This window comes from Eucyclogobius newberryi, unplaced genomic scaffold (genome assembly GCF_026437365.1).
Source record: "Eucyclogobius newberryi isolate DKJ021-1_F unplaced genomic scaffold, fEucNew1.0.hap1 SCAF_4, whole genome shotgun sequence".
Classification (NCBI taxonomy): Eukaryota; Metazoa; Chordata; class Actinopteri; order Gobiiformes; family Gobiidae; genus Eucyclogobius; species Eucyclogobius newberryi.
This window is the reverse complement of record NW_027316056.1, coordinates 9,432,136-9,448,617: the sequence shown is the minus strand read 5'-3', so window position 1 is coordinate 9,448,617 and position 16,482 is coordinate 9,432,136. Positions and strand designations below refer to the sequence as shown.

The 16,482-nt window shown below is 44.5% G+C and overlaps 1 protein-coding gene across 1 annotated transcript in view; it reads left to right on the top strand.

Moving 5' to 3' along the window:
• lcor (ligand dependent nuclear receptor corepressor) overlaps positions 1-16,482 on the top strand; it is a 140,338-nt gene that overhangs the window by 112,859 nt on the left and 10,997 nt on the right. Inside the window, exon 6 of the mRNA XM_072463706.1 lies at positions 269-365. Within this exon, the coding sequence (XP_072319807.1) occupies positions 269-365 (97 nt within the window). The remainder of the gene's footprint in view (positions 1-268; positions 366-16,482) is intronic.

The window sequence follows — 16,482 nt, the reverse complement described above, 5'->3', positions numbered from 1 at the left end:
ACGTTTCAGCATTTGCATTTCATGCCTTCCCCTTTTGACTCTAACTTTTCTCAGTCGATCATGGGTCGTTCCCTGCGGTGCGTGTTGTGCATGTGACTGTCATGTTTTTAGATCATGTATTTTGAAAGTGTATTTTGAGCAAAGTGGACACGCAGTATTACTGGTGTTCTAAAGATGAATTTATAATCCTGTATTTGGGTTTAGATGCACCATTATGCACAGTAATGTGGTCCTGTGAGTCTCACTGGCGTGTTTTGTGTTGATTCAGACGGCGTCCTGGACCTCTCCACTAAGAAGAGCCCGAGCACCGGGAGCAGCCGGCCTTACTCCGGGGTCAGCCCTGCCCCGGTGCCGGTGATAAAGAGGTGAGAACCACACACATTCATACAGAGAAAAGGCCTCTTCAATAGCACAATGACAGAACTCTTTGATACACACAAAACAACAGTAGTTTCTTTAATATTACATAACGTTATATTTCGCCGATCTGTTGTGATCAATAAAGCCAGCGTTTGTCTCCCTAAACTCCTTATTTTTGATGCTTGAAAGCTTAAATGATGTATGGAAATCAAACATAGACTAAATATTGAAAACTCCACAGGTTCTATCAATATTGTATCGGTTCTGCGTCCAGGGGGATTCTAAGATCAAAAATAGCTCTGGTTTCTAAGGCAAATGTACAGAAATATCAATGTCAAACTCAATTACTTCACCCATCCTTCCTCAAATGCATCCTTCCTTCCTTGTTTCGTCTCCTCGTCGATAATTCAGCGAGTTGTTGAAGCAGGAGGTCGTTTTCGGTGCGTTTTTACTGAAATGTTGCAGTATTTTTTATACCTCTGTAACTCCTCCCACCTCGGCTCTCGAATGGATAACTTGCTTGATCAATGATACACAGAAATATGCAGGGATTTCAGTATTCAAGAATATGATATCCATAAAACCTGATCATATTTGTTATGTTTGATTAAATGGTCAAGGAAAGAAAGTATCTGCTGTTTCTGTTCAGGCAGTGGAAGATGTACTTTTCCCTAAACTGAACTAAAAAGTAGTTGTCAATGAATCTTAACAAGAATACAAAACATTTTATTGATTCAGAACAATAATAAAACGAAATATTGCCGCAAGCGGGAACGATCGGTCAATGTCGCCCTCACGACGACACCCAATCGTCCAACTGCCCGATCCCTGGCCCTGTCGCGCCTTCTGCCTAAAGGCGGGGCCATTATTGTGTACGGAAAATCAGTCAAGTCAGTCAGTATTTTGGGAATAGTATATAATTGAGTGACTGTGCAGAGAGCTGGTGTTTGAGTCCAGCTCAGAACTATAGAAAGATTTATTACCCAGCATGCCATGTGGATTTAATTTAATTTAATTCATTAATTATTTATAATTGTATAATAATTGTAATAATTATGATAATCAAGCCACAGAACAAGACACTTAACATAACATAACATAATAATAATAATAATAACTTTTATTTATATAGCGCTTTTCAGTGACCCAAAGACGCTGAACATAATAAAAAGGGGGGGTATTTACAGACAGGGGGGACAACACGTACAATACACATTAATATACAGATAAAATGAACAAGACAGAAGAAGTAGAGAGAAAAAGATGGGGATGTAACAGGGGGTAGAAGAGTAGGCAATGGGGTAGAGGAGGCTAGGGGTAGGGGAGGTCATAGGCTTGGGTGAAGAGGTATGTTTTTAGGCGGGATTTGAATGTTGTGAATAACATACTAAATGGACAATTTAAAGAGCATTATACAACAATTCAATCAAAACAGTGAATCAAGTGGTGAGAGTGAATTGAAGGATTAAAAGCCGATTAAAAAGCAGGTTTTGAGGTTTATTTTGGAGAGCCTTGAGCAAACTTGATCATTGCAAAAAAAGTGTCCCGTGACTCAAGAAAGACTTGAAAACACTGGTCTAATGGAAACAGCACATGCTCTTGAAGCCTTAAGTCACTGGTTCACTTTTCTGCAGTTTCTAGTTCTATGCTTTAGTGAAATCAGAAGTCTAACCATCATCTATAAATGTTATAAGCCTCAAACACAGAATGTTTTGTTGTCATCGGAAACCCAGTGAAAAGCCTCTTCAGAATCCAATCTGCAGTGATTTTAAACCAAACCCCTGGCTGTGTTGCACTTGGTCTGGTATGGATAAAGCTGCAGTAGCCGGATCAGTTATCGACGCCGTGTACTCTGCCTCGCAGTCACGTTTGGATCTTTAAACCCGAGTCTGCATCAGAAGGGAATAAACAAGCGGCGCTAATCACACCTGCCATAGTCCAGCACCACAGACGTCAAGATGATGCGCTTCAGTGATAATCCAGCGCCTGAAAGTCAACCTCCATGTGAAGTCAGCCACACGGACTTAGAAGGACCAAGAATCACTGAGATCCACCGTTTGGGGGTTTGGGGGGTTTAGAGATTTGATGTTTTGGGTCTTTTGGGGTTTGGAGGGTTGCAGGTTAGGGGGTTTGGAAGTGTGGAGGTTTGGGGGTGTGGAGGTTTTGGGGGTGTGGGGGTTTGGAAGTGTGGAGGTTTTGGGGGTGTGGAGGTTTGGGGGTGTGGAGGTTTGGAAGTGTGGGGGTTTGGAAGTGTGGGGGTTTGGAAGTGTGGAGGTTTTGGGGGTGTGGGGGTTTGGAAGTGTGGAGGTTTTGGGGGTGTGGGGGTTTGGAAGTGTGGGGGTTTGGGGGTGTGGGGGTTTGGGGGTGTGGGGGTTTGGAAGTGTGGGGGTTTGGAAGTGTGGGGGTTTGGGGGTGTGGGGGTGTGGAGGTTTGGGGGTGTGGGGGTTTGGAAGTGTGGGGGTTTGGAAGTGTGGGGGTTTGGGGGTGTGGGGGTTTGGAAGTGTGGGGGTTTGGGGGTGTGGGGGTGTGGAGGTTTGGGGGTGTGGGGGTTTGGAAGTGTGGGGGTTTGGGGGTGTGGGGGTGTGGAGGTTTGGGGGTGTGGGGGTTTGGAAGTGTGGGGGTTTGGGGGTGTGGGGGTTTGGGGGTGTGGGGGTTTGGAAGTGTGGGGGTTTGGGGGTGTGGGGGTGTGGAGGTTTGGGGGTGTGGGGGTTTGGAAGTGTGGAGGTTTGGGGGTGTGGGGGTTTGGAAGTGTGGAGGTTTGGGGGTGTGGGGGTTTGGAAGTGTGGGGGTTTGGGGGTGTGGGGGTTTGGAAGTGTGGGGGTTTGGGGGTGTGGGGGTTTGGAAGTGTGGAGGTTTGGGGGTGTGGGGGTGTGGAGGTTTGGGGGTGTGGGGGTTTGGAAGTGTGGGGGTTTGGGGGGACAGAGGCACTACTTGAACAGACAAACCCCCCAAAGCCGCTGTCATCCTGGACTTTGAAATGTATGTGGTCTTTTGATGTGTTCTTTGAGCTGCGCTGGATCTTGAGGAGAGAAACATCAGAGGAACAGCATGTGTTAGATGTTCTGGAGATAAAATGTCCAGATTGAGATGGTTTGGACACGAACAGAGGAGCGAGAGTGAATATTTGTAGAAGGAAGCTGAGGTTACGAGCTTCAAGGAACAGCTGAGATTTATGAACCAGTACTTAAGTCTTTTATTCTGCTATTTCTTATCACATCTCATGTTTTTTTCAGAATATTATACATTTAGAAAAGGCTTTACTGGATCATCACTCTTTAGGGTGTTTTGTCAGTGGCATAAATGAGTTTCAATAGCATCTTTTATCGAATCACACTTTGAAACATTGGGACAAGCCTAGATTTGTCACAGTTCGATTTGCATATGATTTGGGTCTCAGAAAAACAAAACAAGAAGAGTTTCCCATGTTTTTTTTAAATATTTAACACCAATACAATATAAACTTGAAACAAAACATTTCAATAAATGACAGCATTTCAGCTGTAAATGAGTCAATATGTGGTGAGTCATGTGTGTTTTACTTCATGTGGCGTTCTTACGTGACTTATCGTTCAGAAAGTTTGATTTTGTAAAGCTAGTGAGGAATGTTCATCTATTAAACATTGTGAATTCAAGCAAATTAAGGATTTTCTTATAAAATTGTGATATGATTTTTCTTCTCACATGTAATCATAACACAAACATTTATGTGACATCCATATTCTAATCAGTTTGTTATTTGATTACAAGCAAATGGCAGATGTATCCCATAGAAACAGAGTGAGAAACAACAGTGTTCATTAAAGAGGACTCTGTTATGAGGGCAGTCTGATGGCCCTGGGGTCGACGTTCTTGAGAAGACGATAGTGTCCTCCTGATGGCAGCAGGGAGAACAGACAGTGGTCTCCGGTACAATCCTTTTGGACGCTTCATCGTGCACTGTTGATGTCGCCCGCAGTGTGGCGAGAGTTTCACGTCCCTCGTCGCCTCAGATGGTCTTTATTTAGTAGAGGTGGTGTGTGAGGTCCAGCTCAGGCTCTGGGATACACCTCCAGGCTCCGCTCTCCACTGGTCAGCCCCTGAAGGTGGTGTGTGAGGTCCAGCTCAGGCTCTGGGATACACCTCCAGGCTCCGCTCTCCACTGGTCAGCCCCTGAAGGTGGTGTGTGAGGTCCAGCTCAGGCTCTGGGATACACCTCCAGGCTCCGCTCTCCACTGGTCAGCCCCTGAAGGTGGTGTGTGAGGTCCAGCTCAGGCTCTGGGATACACCTCCAGGCTCCGCTCTCCACTGGTCAGCCCCTGAAGGTGGTGTGTGAGGTCCAGCTCAGGCTCTGGGATACACCTCCAGGCTCCGCTCTCCACTGGTCAGCCCCTGAAGGTGGTGTGTGAGGTCCAGCTCAGGCTCTGGGATACACCTCCAGGCTCCGCTCTCCACTGGTCAGCCCCTGAAGGTGGTGTGTGAGGTCCAGCTCAGGCTCTGGGATACACCTCCAGGCTCCGCTCTCCACTGGTCAGCCCCTGAAGGTGGTGTGTGAGGTCCAGCTCAGGCTCTGGGATACACCTCCAGGCTCCGCTCTCCACTGGTCAGCCCCTGAAGGTGGTGTGTGAGGTCCAGCTCAGGCTCTGGGATACACCTCCAGACTCCGCTCTCCACTGGTCAGCCCCTGAAGGTGGTGTGTGAGGTCCAGCTCAGGCTCTGGGATACACCTCCAGGCTCCGCTCTCCACTGGTCAGCCCCTGAAGGTGGTGTGTGAGGTCCAGCTCAGGCTCTGGGATACACCTCCAGGCTCCGCTCTCCACTGGTCAGCCCCTGAAGGTGGTGTGTGAGGTCCAGCTCAGGCTCTGGGATACACCTCCAGGCTCCGCTCTCCACTGGTCAGCCCCTGAAGGTGGTGTGTGAGGTCCAGCTCAGGCTCTGGGATACACCTCCAGGCTCCGCTCTCCACTGGTCAGCCCCTGAAGGTGGTGTTCGAGGTCCAGCTCAGGCTCTGGGATACACCTCCAGGCTCCGCTCTCCACTGGTCAGCCCCTGAAGGTGGTGTGTGAGGTCCAGCTCAGGCTCTGGGATACACCTCCAGGCTCCGCTCTCCACTGGTCAGCCCCTGAAGGTGGTGTGTGAGGTCCAGCTCAGGCTCTGGGATACACCTCCAGGCTCCGCTCTCCACTGGTCAGCCCCTGAAGGTGGTGTGTGAGGTCCAGCTCAGGCTCTGGGATACACCTCCAGGCTCCGCTCTCCACTGGTCAGCCCCTGAAGGTGGTGTGTGAGGTCCAGCTCAGGCTCTGGGATACACCTCCAGGCTCCGCTCTCCACTGGTCAGCCCCTGAAGGTGGTGTGTGAGGTCCAGCTCAGGCTCTGGGATACACCTCCAGGCTCCGCTCTCCACTGGTCAGCCCATGAAGGTGGTGTGTGAGGTCCAGCTCAGGCTCTGGGATACACCTCCAGACTCCGCTCTCCACTGGTCAGCCCCTGAAGGTGGTGTGTGAGGTCCAGCTCAGGCTCTGGGATACACCTCCAGGCTCCGCTCTCCACTGGTCAGCCCCTGAAGGTGGTGTGTGAGGTCCAGCTCAGGCTCTGGGATACACCTCCAGGCTCCGCTCTCCACTGGTCAGCCCCTGAAGGTGGTGTGTGAGGTCCAGCTCAGGCTCTGGGATACACCTCCAGGCTCCGCTCTCCACTGGTCAGCCCCTGAAGGTGGTGTGTGAGGTCCAGCTCAGGCTCTGGGATACACCTCCAGGCTCCGCTCTCCACTGGTCAGCCCCTGAAGGTGGTGTGTGAGGTCCAGCTCAGGCTCTGGGATACACCTCCAGGCTCCGCTCTCCACTGGTCAGCCCCTGAAGGTGGTGTGTGAGGTCCAGCTCAGGCTCTGGGATACACCTCCAGGCTCCGCTCTCCACTGGTCAGCCCCTGAAGGTGGTGTGTGAGGTCCAGCTCAGGCTCTGGGATACACCTCCAGACTCCGCTCTCCACTGGTCAGCCCCAGAAGGTGGTGTGGCAGTGTATCCCATTTGTTCCTGCAAAATTAATCTCAGTTCACTGACTTAACCATGTGCAATACCGTCATATTCATGTGCAATTACTGTCATACTCACACGCAATTAAAGTCATATTCATGTGCATATAACTGATGTAAATAAGGGTGTGTACTTTACCATTATTATTAGTATTATTTGTCTTATGCTAGCTATTTTTATTATTACTATTTTATCTTTATTTTTTATTTTCTTCCCTCCATTCCCTAAGATATGAGAGGACCTGTTTACAGGAGTTTTGTTAATAAGAGTTTTTGTTTTGTTTATAAGAGATCTTCTATTAAGAGTGTTTTTTTTAAACTTCCTATAAGTTATCTGTCCTTTTCCTCTGTATCTACTGCATTGCAACACCAAAATTTCCCCATGTGTGGACAATAAAGGAATATCTTATCTTATCTTAGTTCTTTAGTTTAGCTAATGTTAAGTTTAAGGTTGTTAAGGCATAAAACATTTCAATTCAAACTGAAAAACAATCAGAAAGTCTCAACATTAACATTTAATTCCTTGTTTTATTTAATATTTTTCATGTATGTAAAGATTAGCATGAGGGTGACAATGACAATCTGAAAACCTGATAGATATATAATGATATGTGATGATATTACTGCTGCTATGATAATTTATGCTAATATGACAGTGTGAGGATGCCGGTGCTGTGGCTTTAGCTTTAGATCCTGCTGCTGCGCGCCTAATAAAAGTCGGGCCTCTGTTTGGTTCCTATCGTGCGTCTCCTCCCCCTCAGCGCTCAATATTGTATGAGCAGATCATTAGAGACGCCCAGGGCCTGAAAGAGCCTCAGGCGGGGGCCCCAGCTCGTCCTCAGGGGCTCCAAGTCAGCTGCACAATTCTGGATTTCGCCCCGAGTGTTTGTGGGGCTGAGACACAGGTGGAAAAGCCCACACGGAGGAACAATAGAGTCAGGCCTTTTCGCTCTGCATTGGGCTCGAGCGTTAATAAGGCCTTGGTGCGTTATACAAATGAGTTATAGGGCAATTGAAAGGCATTAGTTGAAAGTCATTACTCTGAGGTCGGAAGTTTTATCCCCAACACTTTTACGTTGTTAGTGTTTCCGTGGTGTAAGTGGGGTTTTGAATGTCCCACAAACACTGGGGTTAGTCAGAGTTTATCGTGACTTTTAAATGACCTAATTTCATTATAAATCACGCCGTTCTACACTTATTAACTGCCGATGCTGCATTTAGGCTGAATCCGCTGAACTGGAAAGGTGAATTATTTATGTATTCTGATATTAACCGCAATGTGAAAATGAAATTCCAAAGCATTTTTATCATTCTGCACAATCAAAATGTCATTTTAATAAATCCCAGTTTTAGGGCTGCCCATGTTTAGGACACATCAAATCACCCTTCAAGTATTGGATATTGTGTTGTCAGGCAATACCCAGTATAATTACTTCTTACTTACTTAATCACTCCTGACATTTAAAGTGTTTCCATAACTTCAATTGGAATGCATTATGAGGAATTTCGTATTCTTGCAGACAGATTTATTTCTTTTGATTGTTACAATGTCTGTATGTTTAGAATGTGTTCCTCCAGTACAAACCTGCAGGGATTTAGTCCAGCGCACAGAGGAGTGGTGGATGTATTATACATGACTATCATAGTATTTTAATCATTACACGTAATCATTATCTGGACAAGAAATACGTGATTCTAAACACCTTTTTAAAAAATAATAAACAATTTACAATGATTTCATAAATACTACACTTTATTCATACATATTCTTTTTTTAGAAGCCTTAAGTCACCATATGTGATTGGTTAAAAACGTATTTTAAAAAGTCTCAATGCACACTAGGTTGTTCATTCATTCTACAGCTCGTTCCTGTTCGGGGTCGTGACTGGAGCTTATACCAGTGACTTTGGGCTTTAGGCGGGGTGCACCCTGGACAGGGGCCAGCGCGTCGAAATCACAACATTAGAATGGTTTGAAGTCCATTTGACACATCAGACAATACTTTTCACTACAACAAAGGAATTTTACCAAACATTTTGCCTGATTTTCTCCAATTTTACAATTTTGGTGATGTTTATAGTGTCACTTTCTTTTAAAGCATACACTAGTTATGATTTGACAAATAATTACACCAGACAACACATTTATTGGGCGGCAGTAGCTCAGTGGTAGAATCAGGTGAATACTGCCGTTGTGTCCTTGGGCAAGACACTTAACCCGACTCGCCCCCAGTGTCTGCGAGCACCGGTGTGTGATTGTGTGTGAGAATGGGACTGGTTTCTTGATGAGTGCCTTGACGGTAGAAGAGCGCTATAAAAATCTTGTTGTATTATTGTTTAAATTGTCAGAAAAAGGTGTCAATTTCGTGCAAATTTTCCCTGCATTTTTTTTTCATGTAATGTAGCTTTTTGATGACATCACAGTGAGATTCTGTTTCACCAAGTTTTGTCATAATTAGAAAAACACGGGCTTCATCGCTCATATCGCAGATTGATCGGCCTGGTTTATGCTTCATGTCTCTGTAATTATTGGGTCCGTTCACATGAAACAGAAACTGGCACTTCTCTGTCAGCACAAATAAACAAAAGTGAATTCTTATTTTCTCAGAACAGCCTCAGAAAATCCACTATTCAACCCAAAGACGGTGTTGTTGGTTAAAAGAGCGTTAAAACCATGAGATCAATAAAACATTTTCAAATTCTACAACGTGAACACAAACCTACAGAAATGACAGACCAGTGGGATACGAGAGCAAACAACGATGTGCGGACCCGGCGCGGACCCGGCGCGGACCCGGCGCGGACCCGGCGCGGACCCGGCGCGGACCCGGCGCGGACCCGGCGCGGACCCGCTTAACCTGGGCCCGGCTTTGCTCTCGTTAACCCTGCATTGTTCAGTCCCGGAGCTGGACCGCCCGCGAGGATAATCTGTCTCAGTCTCCGGCGTGTCATGTGCTGAGTCGACAAGCTTTTCTTTTTTTTTTTCTGTCCTTAAAGTGAGCGCTGTGGAAAAAGCTGCAGTTGCCGTGGTTACTGTTCGGGGCTATAGGTTCTCTCTGAAGTGCGGAGGCATTTAGCATATGTTTGTCTGAGCGGGAGACGGCGTTAAGCCTGAGACGTGCTCAGGTGCTTTCGACTTCCAGTTTAACCGCGTTGGATTGATAAAAGGCTCCGGTGGAAACACAGACACATCCAAACTTCAAAATCTGCTGCTCCAAATGCATTTTCCTCCTGCAGAGACATAAAGATCAGCTCTTAAAGCAGCTCCTGCTCACACCAAACTGAACAAGATTTAGACAGATCGAACTGAAGCATTTGTTTATATCTGATTCCAAACCTGATTTATTCAAGTTTTAACTCTAAAAAAATGATGACGTTGAAGTTCTTGTGCCAAATAATATTTAGAACAATTCTCAAATCAACACTTTTGGTTGTATCATGTCAATATGAAGCAAGACATTTAAACCTGGCTCTGATATATATGTCCTAAAATTAACATCTCGATACTTTTTGGGATTTTCAGGAGCAACCTTATTGCAATCCATCAGAAATGTGCCAAAATGTGCCTTTTATAGTCATTTGAGAGTTCAAGTATTGCACAATACTTTATTGGACGGGAAATTATCACTTTTTTTGTCTTTATTTGCAAATTTGTCTTAAATGTCTTATTTTGTCAGCCATTTAATATCACTTACAGTCCTTTTTGTTTATTATTATGCACAAAATTGATGAAAATGTATTTATTAGTAGAAATGTCATGGTAACAAGCAGCAGATTTTGACTTGGAGCGTGCTTTTTTTTAATTTTATTTTTCGGTTTTGTGGATTTTCAACAGTTTTTGCAGCATTTTGTTACATTTTGCATATGACTCTTTGGGTTTAGTCCAAACAAAGTAAGTTAATGATTTGGGAAAACCAATATAACACATATAAAAGCTCATAAAAGTTGAATGACACGCGCTCCTGGAGATGTTTAAAAGTGAATGTGTTTATGTGATGTTATGCGTCTCTGTCCTTCAGCCGCTCAAAGCCTCAGTGAATTATTGATCGACTCCCGTTCACTGTTTACCTCAGGACTCGCTCAGGCTTCAGACAAATGAACTATTCACGAGGTGCAGATGTATCCACAACAACGTCGGCTGTAATTGTTTCATTCAAATCGTTCACCGGCTGTAAAACAAACCAATTATTGTTCTGTCGTCATTCAATTTTCATGCTCAGATACAGGCTTGAATCTGATCCTCCCCTGAATACACGAACGGCGCTACAAGTATATGTTATATTATAGACCAGCGACTGTATTGTTAGGCCGCAGTCACTCCTGCGTTCGCTCATAATGTGTTATTGTGTCTTATAAGCGAAGCAATCAACACGATACGAGCGCCAACGAGGGCCAACGCAAATCTGAAGGGTGATTGGCACATTTGACTGCCTTTCTGTTTTAATTTGTTGTTCAAAATATACTTTCTTTTAAAAAAGGGCGAAAGATAGAACATAAATGTGACAATGCTACTGATTTACTGCATTTGTCCTTTTTATCAACCTTTATTTAACTCCAAGAACTCATTGAGATCGAGACCTTTTTTTTTTTTTTTTTACGTACAGCAACAAAAATGTACATAAAACAAAAGAAAGAGAAAGGAAAAATGAAATGATATATACGCAGAGCAAAGCATTGGGAACAATCACATGCACATTGGTAATTCACAAACGGTCCAGGTTAGGTTCAGTTTTATGTCTCTTAGGTTCAGTTTTATGTCTCTTAGGTTCAGTTTTATGTCTCTTAGGTTCAGTTTTATGGCTCTTAGGTTCAGTTTTATGGCTCTTAGGTTCAGTTTTATGTCTCTTAGGTTCAGTTTTATGTCTCTTAGGTTCAGTTTTATGGCTCTTAGGTTCAGTTTTATGTCTCTTAGGTTCAGTTTTATGGCTCTTAGGTTCAGTTTTATGTCTCTTAGGTTCAGTTTTATGTGTCTTAGGTTCAGTTTTATGTCTCTTAGGTTCAGTTTTATGTCTCTTAGGTTCAATTTTATGTCTCTTAGGTTCAGTTTTATGGCTCTTAGGTTCAGTTTTATGTCTCTTAGGTTCAGTTTTATGGCTCTTAGGTTCAGTTTTATGTCTCTTAGGTTCAGTTTTATGTCTCTTAGGTTCAATTTTATGTCTCTTAGGTTCAGTTTTATGGCTCTTAGGTTCAGTTTTATGTCTCTTAGGTTCAGTTTTATGGCTCTTAGGTTCAGTTTTATGTCTCTTAGGTTCAGTTTTATGTCTCTTAGGTTCAGTTTTATGTCTCTTAGGTTCAGTTTTATGGCTCTTAGGTTCAGTTTTATGGCTCTTAGGTTCAGTTTTATGTCTCTTAGGTTCAGTTTTATGTGTCTTAGGTTCAGTTTTATGTCTCTTAGGTTCAGTTTTATGTCTCTTAGGTTCAATTTTATGTCTCTTAGGTTCAGTTTTATGGCTCTTAGGTTCAGTTTTATGTCTCTTATGTTCAGTTTTATGGCTCTTAGGTTCAGTTTTATGTCTCTTAGGTTCAGTTTTATGTCTCTTAGGTTCAATTTTATGTCTCTTAGGTTCAGTTTTATGGCTCTTAGGTTCAGTTTTATGTCTCTTAGGTTCAGTTTTATGGCTCTTAGGTTCAGTTTTATGTCTCTTAGGTTCAGTTTTATGTCTCTTAGGTTCAGTTTTATGTCTCTTAGGTTCAGTTTTATGTGTCTTAGGTTCAGTTTTATGTCTCTTAGGTTCAGTTTTATGTGTCTTAGGTTCAGTTTTATGGCTCTTAGGTTCAGTTTTATGTCTCTTAGGTTCAGTTTTATGTCTCTTAGGTTCAATTTTATGTCTCTTAGGTTCAGTTTTATGTCTCTTAGGTTCAGTTTTATGTCTCTTAGGTTCAATTTTATGTCTCTTAGGTTCAGTTTTATGGCTCTTAGGTTCAGTTTTATGTCTCTTAGGTTCAGTTTTATGGCTCTTAGGTTCAGTTTTATGTCTCTTAGGTTCAGTTTTATGGCTCTTAGGTTCAGTTTTATGTCTCTTAGGTTCAGTTTTATGGCTCTTAGGTTCAGTTTTATGTCTCTTAGGTTCAGTTTTATGTCTCTTAGGTTCAGTTTTATGGCTCTTAGGTTCAGTTTTATGGCTCTTAGGTTCAGTTTTATGTCTCTTAGGTTCAGTTTTATGGCTCTTAGGTTCAGTTTTATGTCTCTTAGGTTCAGTTTTATGTCTCTTAGGTTCAGTTTTATGTCTCTTAGGTTCAGTTTTATGTCTCTTAGGTTCAGTTTTATGTCTCTTAGGTTCAATTTTATGTCTCTTAGGTTCAGTTTTATGGCTCTTAGGTTCAGTTTTATGTGTCTTAGGTTCAGTTTTATGTCTCTTAGGTTCAGTTTTATGTCTCTTAGGTTCAGTTTTATGTCTCTTAGGTTCAGTTTTATGTCTCTTAGGTTCAATTTTATGTCTCTTAGGTTCAGTTTTATGGCTCTAAGGTTCAGTTTTATGTCTTAGGTTCAGTTTTGTGTCTCTTAGGTTCAGTTTTATGTCTCTTAGGTTCAGTTTTATGGCTCTTAGGTTCAGTTTTATGGCTCTTAGGTTCAGTTTTATGTCTCTTAGGTTCAGTTTTATGGCTCTTAGGTTCAGTTTTATGTCTCTTAGGTTCAGTTTTATGGCTCTTATGTTCAGTTTTATGTCTCTTAGGTTCAGTTTTATGTCTCTTAGGTTCAATTTTATGTCTCTTAGGTTCAGTTTTATGGCTCTTAGGTTCAGTTTTATGTCTCTTAGGTTCAATTTTATGTCTCTTAGGTTCAGTTTTATGGCTCTTAGGTTCAGTTTTATGTGTCTTAGGTTCAGTTTTATGTCTCTTAGGTTCAGTTTTATGTCTCTTAGGTTCAGTTTTATGGCTCTTAGGTTCAGTTTTATGTCTCTTAGGTTCAGTTTTATGTGTCTTAGGTTCAGTTTTATGTCTCTTAGGTTCAGTTTTATGTCTCTTAGGTTCAGTTTTATGGCTCTTAGGTTCAGTTTTATGGCTCTTAGGTTCAGTTTTATGTCTCTTAGGTTCAGTTTTATGTGTCTTAGGTTCAGTTTTATGTCTCTTAGGTTCAGTTTTATGTCTCTTAGGTTCAGTTTTATGGCTCTTAGGTTCAATTTTATGTCTCTTAGGTTCAGTTTTATGGCTCTTAGGTTCAGTTTTATGTCTTAGGTTCAGTTTTGTGTCTCTTAGGTTCAGTTTTATGGCTCTTAGGTTCAGTTTTATGTCTTAGGTTCAGTTTTGTGTCTCTTAGGTTCAGTTTTATGTCTCTGGGGAGGTTTCCTGATGCCAGAGGGCCCAGTGGGAGCAGTTCTGAGCAGTTTTACATGACACAGACCTCCACAGAATAGAATTCATGCAATCTGATTTTAGACAAAAAGTTCTGTTTGTATCACAATATCAACAACGCATAAAAATGAATTATACAATCATTTTAATAGAAGTGGTCTGATTTATTTTTGTATTGCCTATCACAACATGTATATTAAAAAAGGTGGACATTTTAATATTCCTATGAAGGATTTTCTTATAGGCTTATAGTCTGTTTTAGTTTATTGTAAATGGGTTTAGTACTCTAGAAGCTTTCTTTAAAAACTTTGCCATCTGTTAAATTGAGCATTTGTTTGTATTGTTTTCATCACATTTGTCTTTCTGCAAATCCTCTGTTGGCCTAACTATTATGTCATTGCCCTTCATGTTCAATAAACATGCTCTGCATATTCACCTCTGCCGAACTCCAGAGAAAGTCACTTCTACACAGGCTCTAAAAAGCCCTTTTCGGGCCGCCCAGGGAATTGGTGCATTGTTGACTTCTTGGTCACATGAACATTGGATATTTTACACAAATAAATCTACTTTATAGCATATTTTAGGGGCAATCATGTGGGAAAAACCCCGTCGCTCTCTTCACGTCCGCCTGTCCGTCTGAGAGAGTCAGATCTCTGCTTCACTCTGGAACTTTTCCCAAAGAGGTTTTGTAGTTTTTCAAGGCCGAGAAGGAGGGTCTGAGGACAGGGGATGCTGGGACATTTGTCTGAGGACAGGGGATGCTGGGACATTTGTCTGAGGACAGGGGATGCTGGGACATTTGTCTGAGGACAGGGGGATGCTGGGACATTTGTCTGAGGACAGGGGATGCTGGGACATTTGTCTGAGGACAGGGGATGCTGGGACATTTGTCTGAGGACAGGGGGATGCTGGGACATTTGTCTGAGGACAGGGGGATGCTGGGACATTTGTCTGAGGACAGGGGATGCTGGGAAATTTGTCTGAGGACAGGGGATGCTGGGACATTTGTCTGAGGACAGGGGGTGATGGGACATTTGTCTGAGGACAGGGGGATGCTGGGACATTTGTCTGAGGACAGGGGGATGCTGGGACATTTGTCTGAGGACAGGGGGATGCTGGGACATTTGTCTGAGGACAGGGGGTGCTGGGACATTTGTCTAAGGACAGGGGTTGCTGGGACATTTGTCTGAGGACAGGGGGAGCTTGGGATATTTGTCTGAGGACAGGGGGATGCTGTGACATTTGTCTGAGGACAGGGGGTGCTGGGACATTTGTCTGAGGACAGGGGGAGCTTGGGATATTTGTCTGAGGACAGGGGGATACTGGGACATTTGTCTGAGGGCAGGGGATGCTGGGATATTTGTCTGAGGACAGGGGATACTGGGACATTTGTCTGAGGACAGGGGGATGCTGGGACATTTGTCTGAGGACAGGGGGATGCTAGACAAGGGATGCTGGGACATTTGTCTGAGGACAGGGGATGCTGGGACATTTGTCTGAGGACAGGGGGATGCTGGGACATTTGTCTGAGGACAGGGGGATGCTGGGACATTTGTCTGAGGACAGGGGATGCTGGGACATTTGTCTGAGGACAGGGGATGCTGGGACATTTGTCTGAGGACAGGGGGATGCTGGGACATTTGTCTGAGAACAGGGGATGCTGGGACATTTGTCTGAGGACAGGGGGATGCTGGGACATTTGTCTGAGGACAGGGGGATGCTGGGACATTTGTCTGAGGACAGGGGAGCTTGGGACATTTGTCTGAGGACAGGGGATGCTGGGACATTTGTCTGAGGACAGGGGATGCTGGGACATTTGTCTGAGGACAGGGAGATGCTAGGACATTTGTCTGAGGACAGGGGATGCTGGGACATTTGTCTGAGGACAGGGGGATGCTGGGACATTTGTCTGAGGACAGGGGGATGCTGGGACATTTGTCTGAGGACAGGGGGGTGCTGGGACATTTGTCTGAGGACAGGGGATGCTGGGACATTTGTCTGAGGACAGGGGGATGCTGGGACATTTGTCTGAGGACAGGGGGATGCTGGGACATTTGTCTGAGGACAGGGGATGCTGGGACATTTGTCTGAGGACAGGGGGTGCTGGGACATTTGTCTGAGGACAGGGGGATGCTGGGACATTTGTCTGAGGACAGGGGATGCTGGGACATTTGTCTGAGGACAGGGGATGCTGGGACATTTGTCTGAGGACAGGGGGATGCTGGGACATTTGTCTGAGAACAGGGGATGCTGGGACATTTGTCTGAGGACAGGGGGATGCTGGGACATTTGTCTGAGGACAGGGGGATGCTGGGACATTTGTCTGAGGACAGGGGAGCTTGGGACATTTGTCTGAGGACAGGGGGATGCTGGGACATTTGTCTGAGGACAGGGGATGCTGGGACATTTGTCTGAGGACAGGGGGATGCTGGGACATTTGTCTGAGGACAGGGGAGCTTGGGACATTTGTCTGAGGACAGGGGGATGCTGGGACATTTGTCTGAGGACAGGGGGATGCTGGGACATTTATCTGAGGACAGGGGGATGCTGGGACATTTGTCTGAGGACAGGGGAGCTTGGGACATTTGTCTGAGGACAGGGGAGCTTGGGACATTTGTCTGAGGACAGGGGATGCTGGGACATTTGTCTGAGGACAGGGGGATGCTGGGACATTTGTCTGAGGACAGGGGATGCTGGGACATTTGTCTGAGGACAGGGGGATGCTGGGACATTTATCTGAGGACAGGGGGATGCTGGGACATTTGTCTGAGGACAGGGGATGCTGGGACATTTGTCTGAGGACAGGGGATGCTGGGACATTTG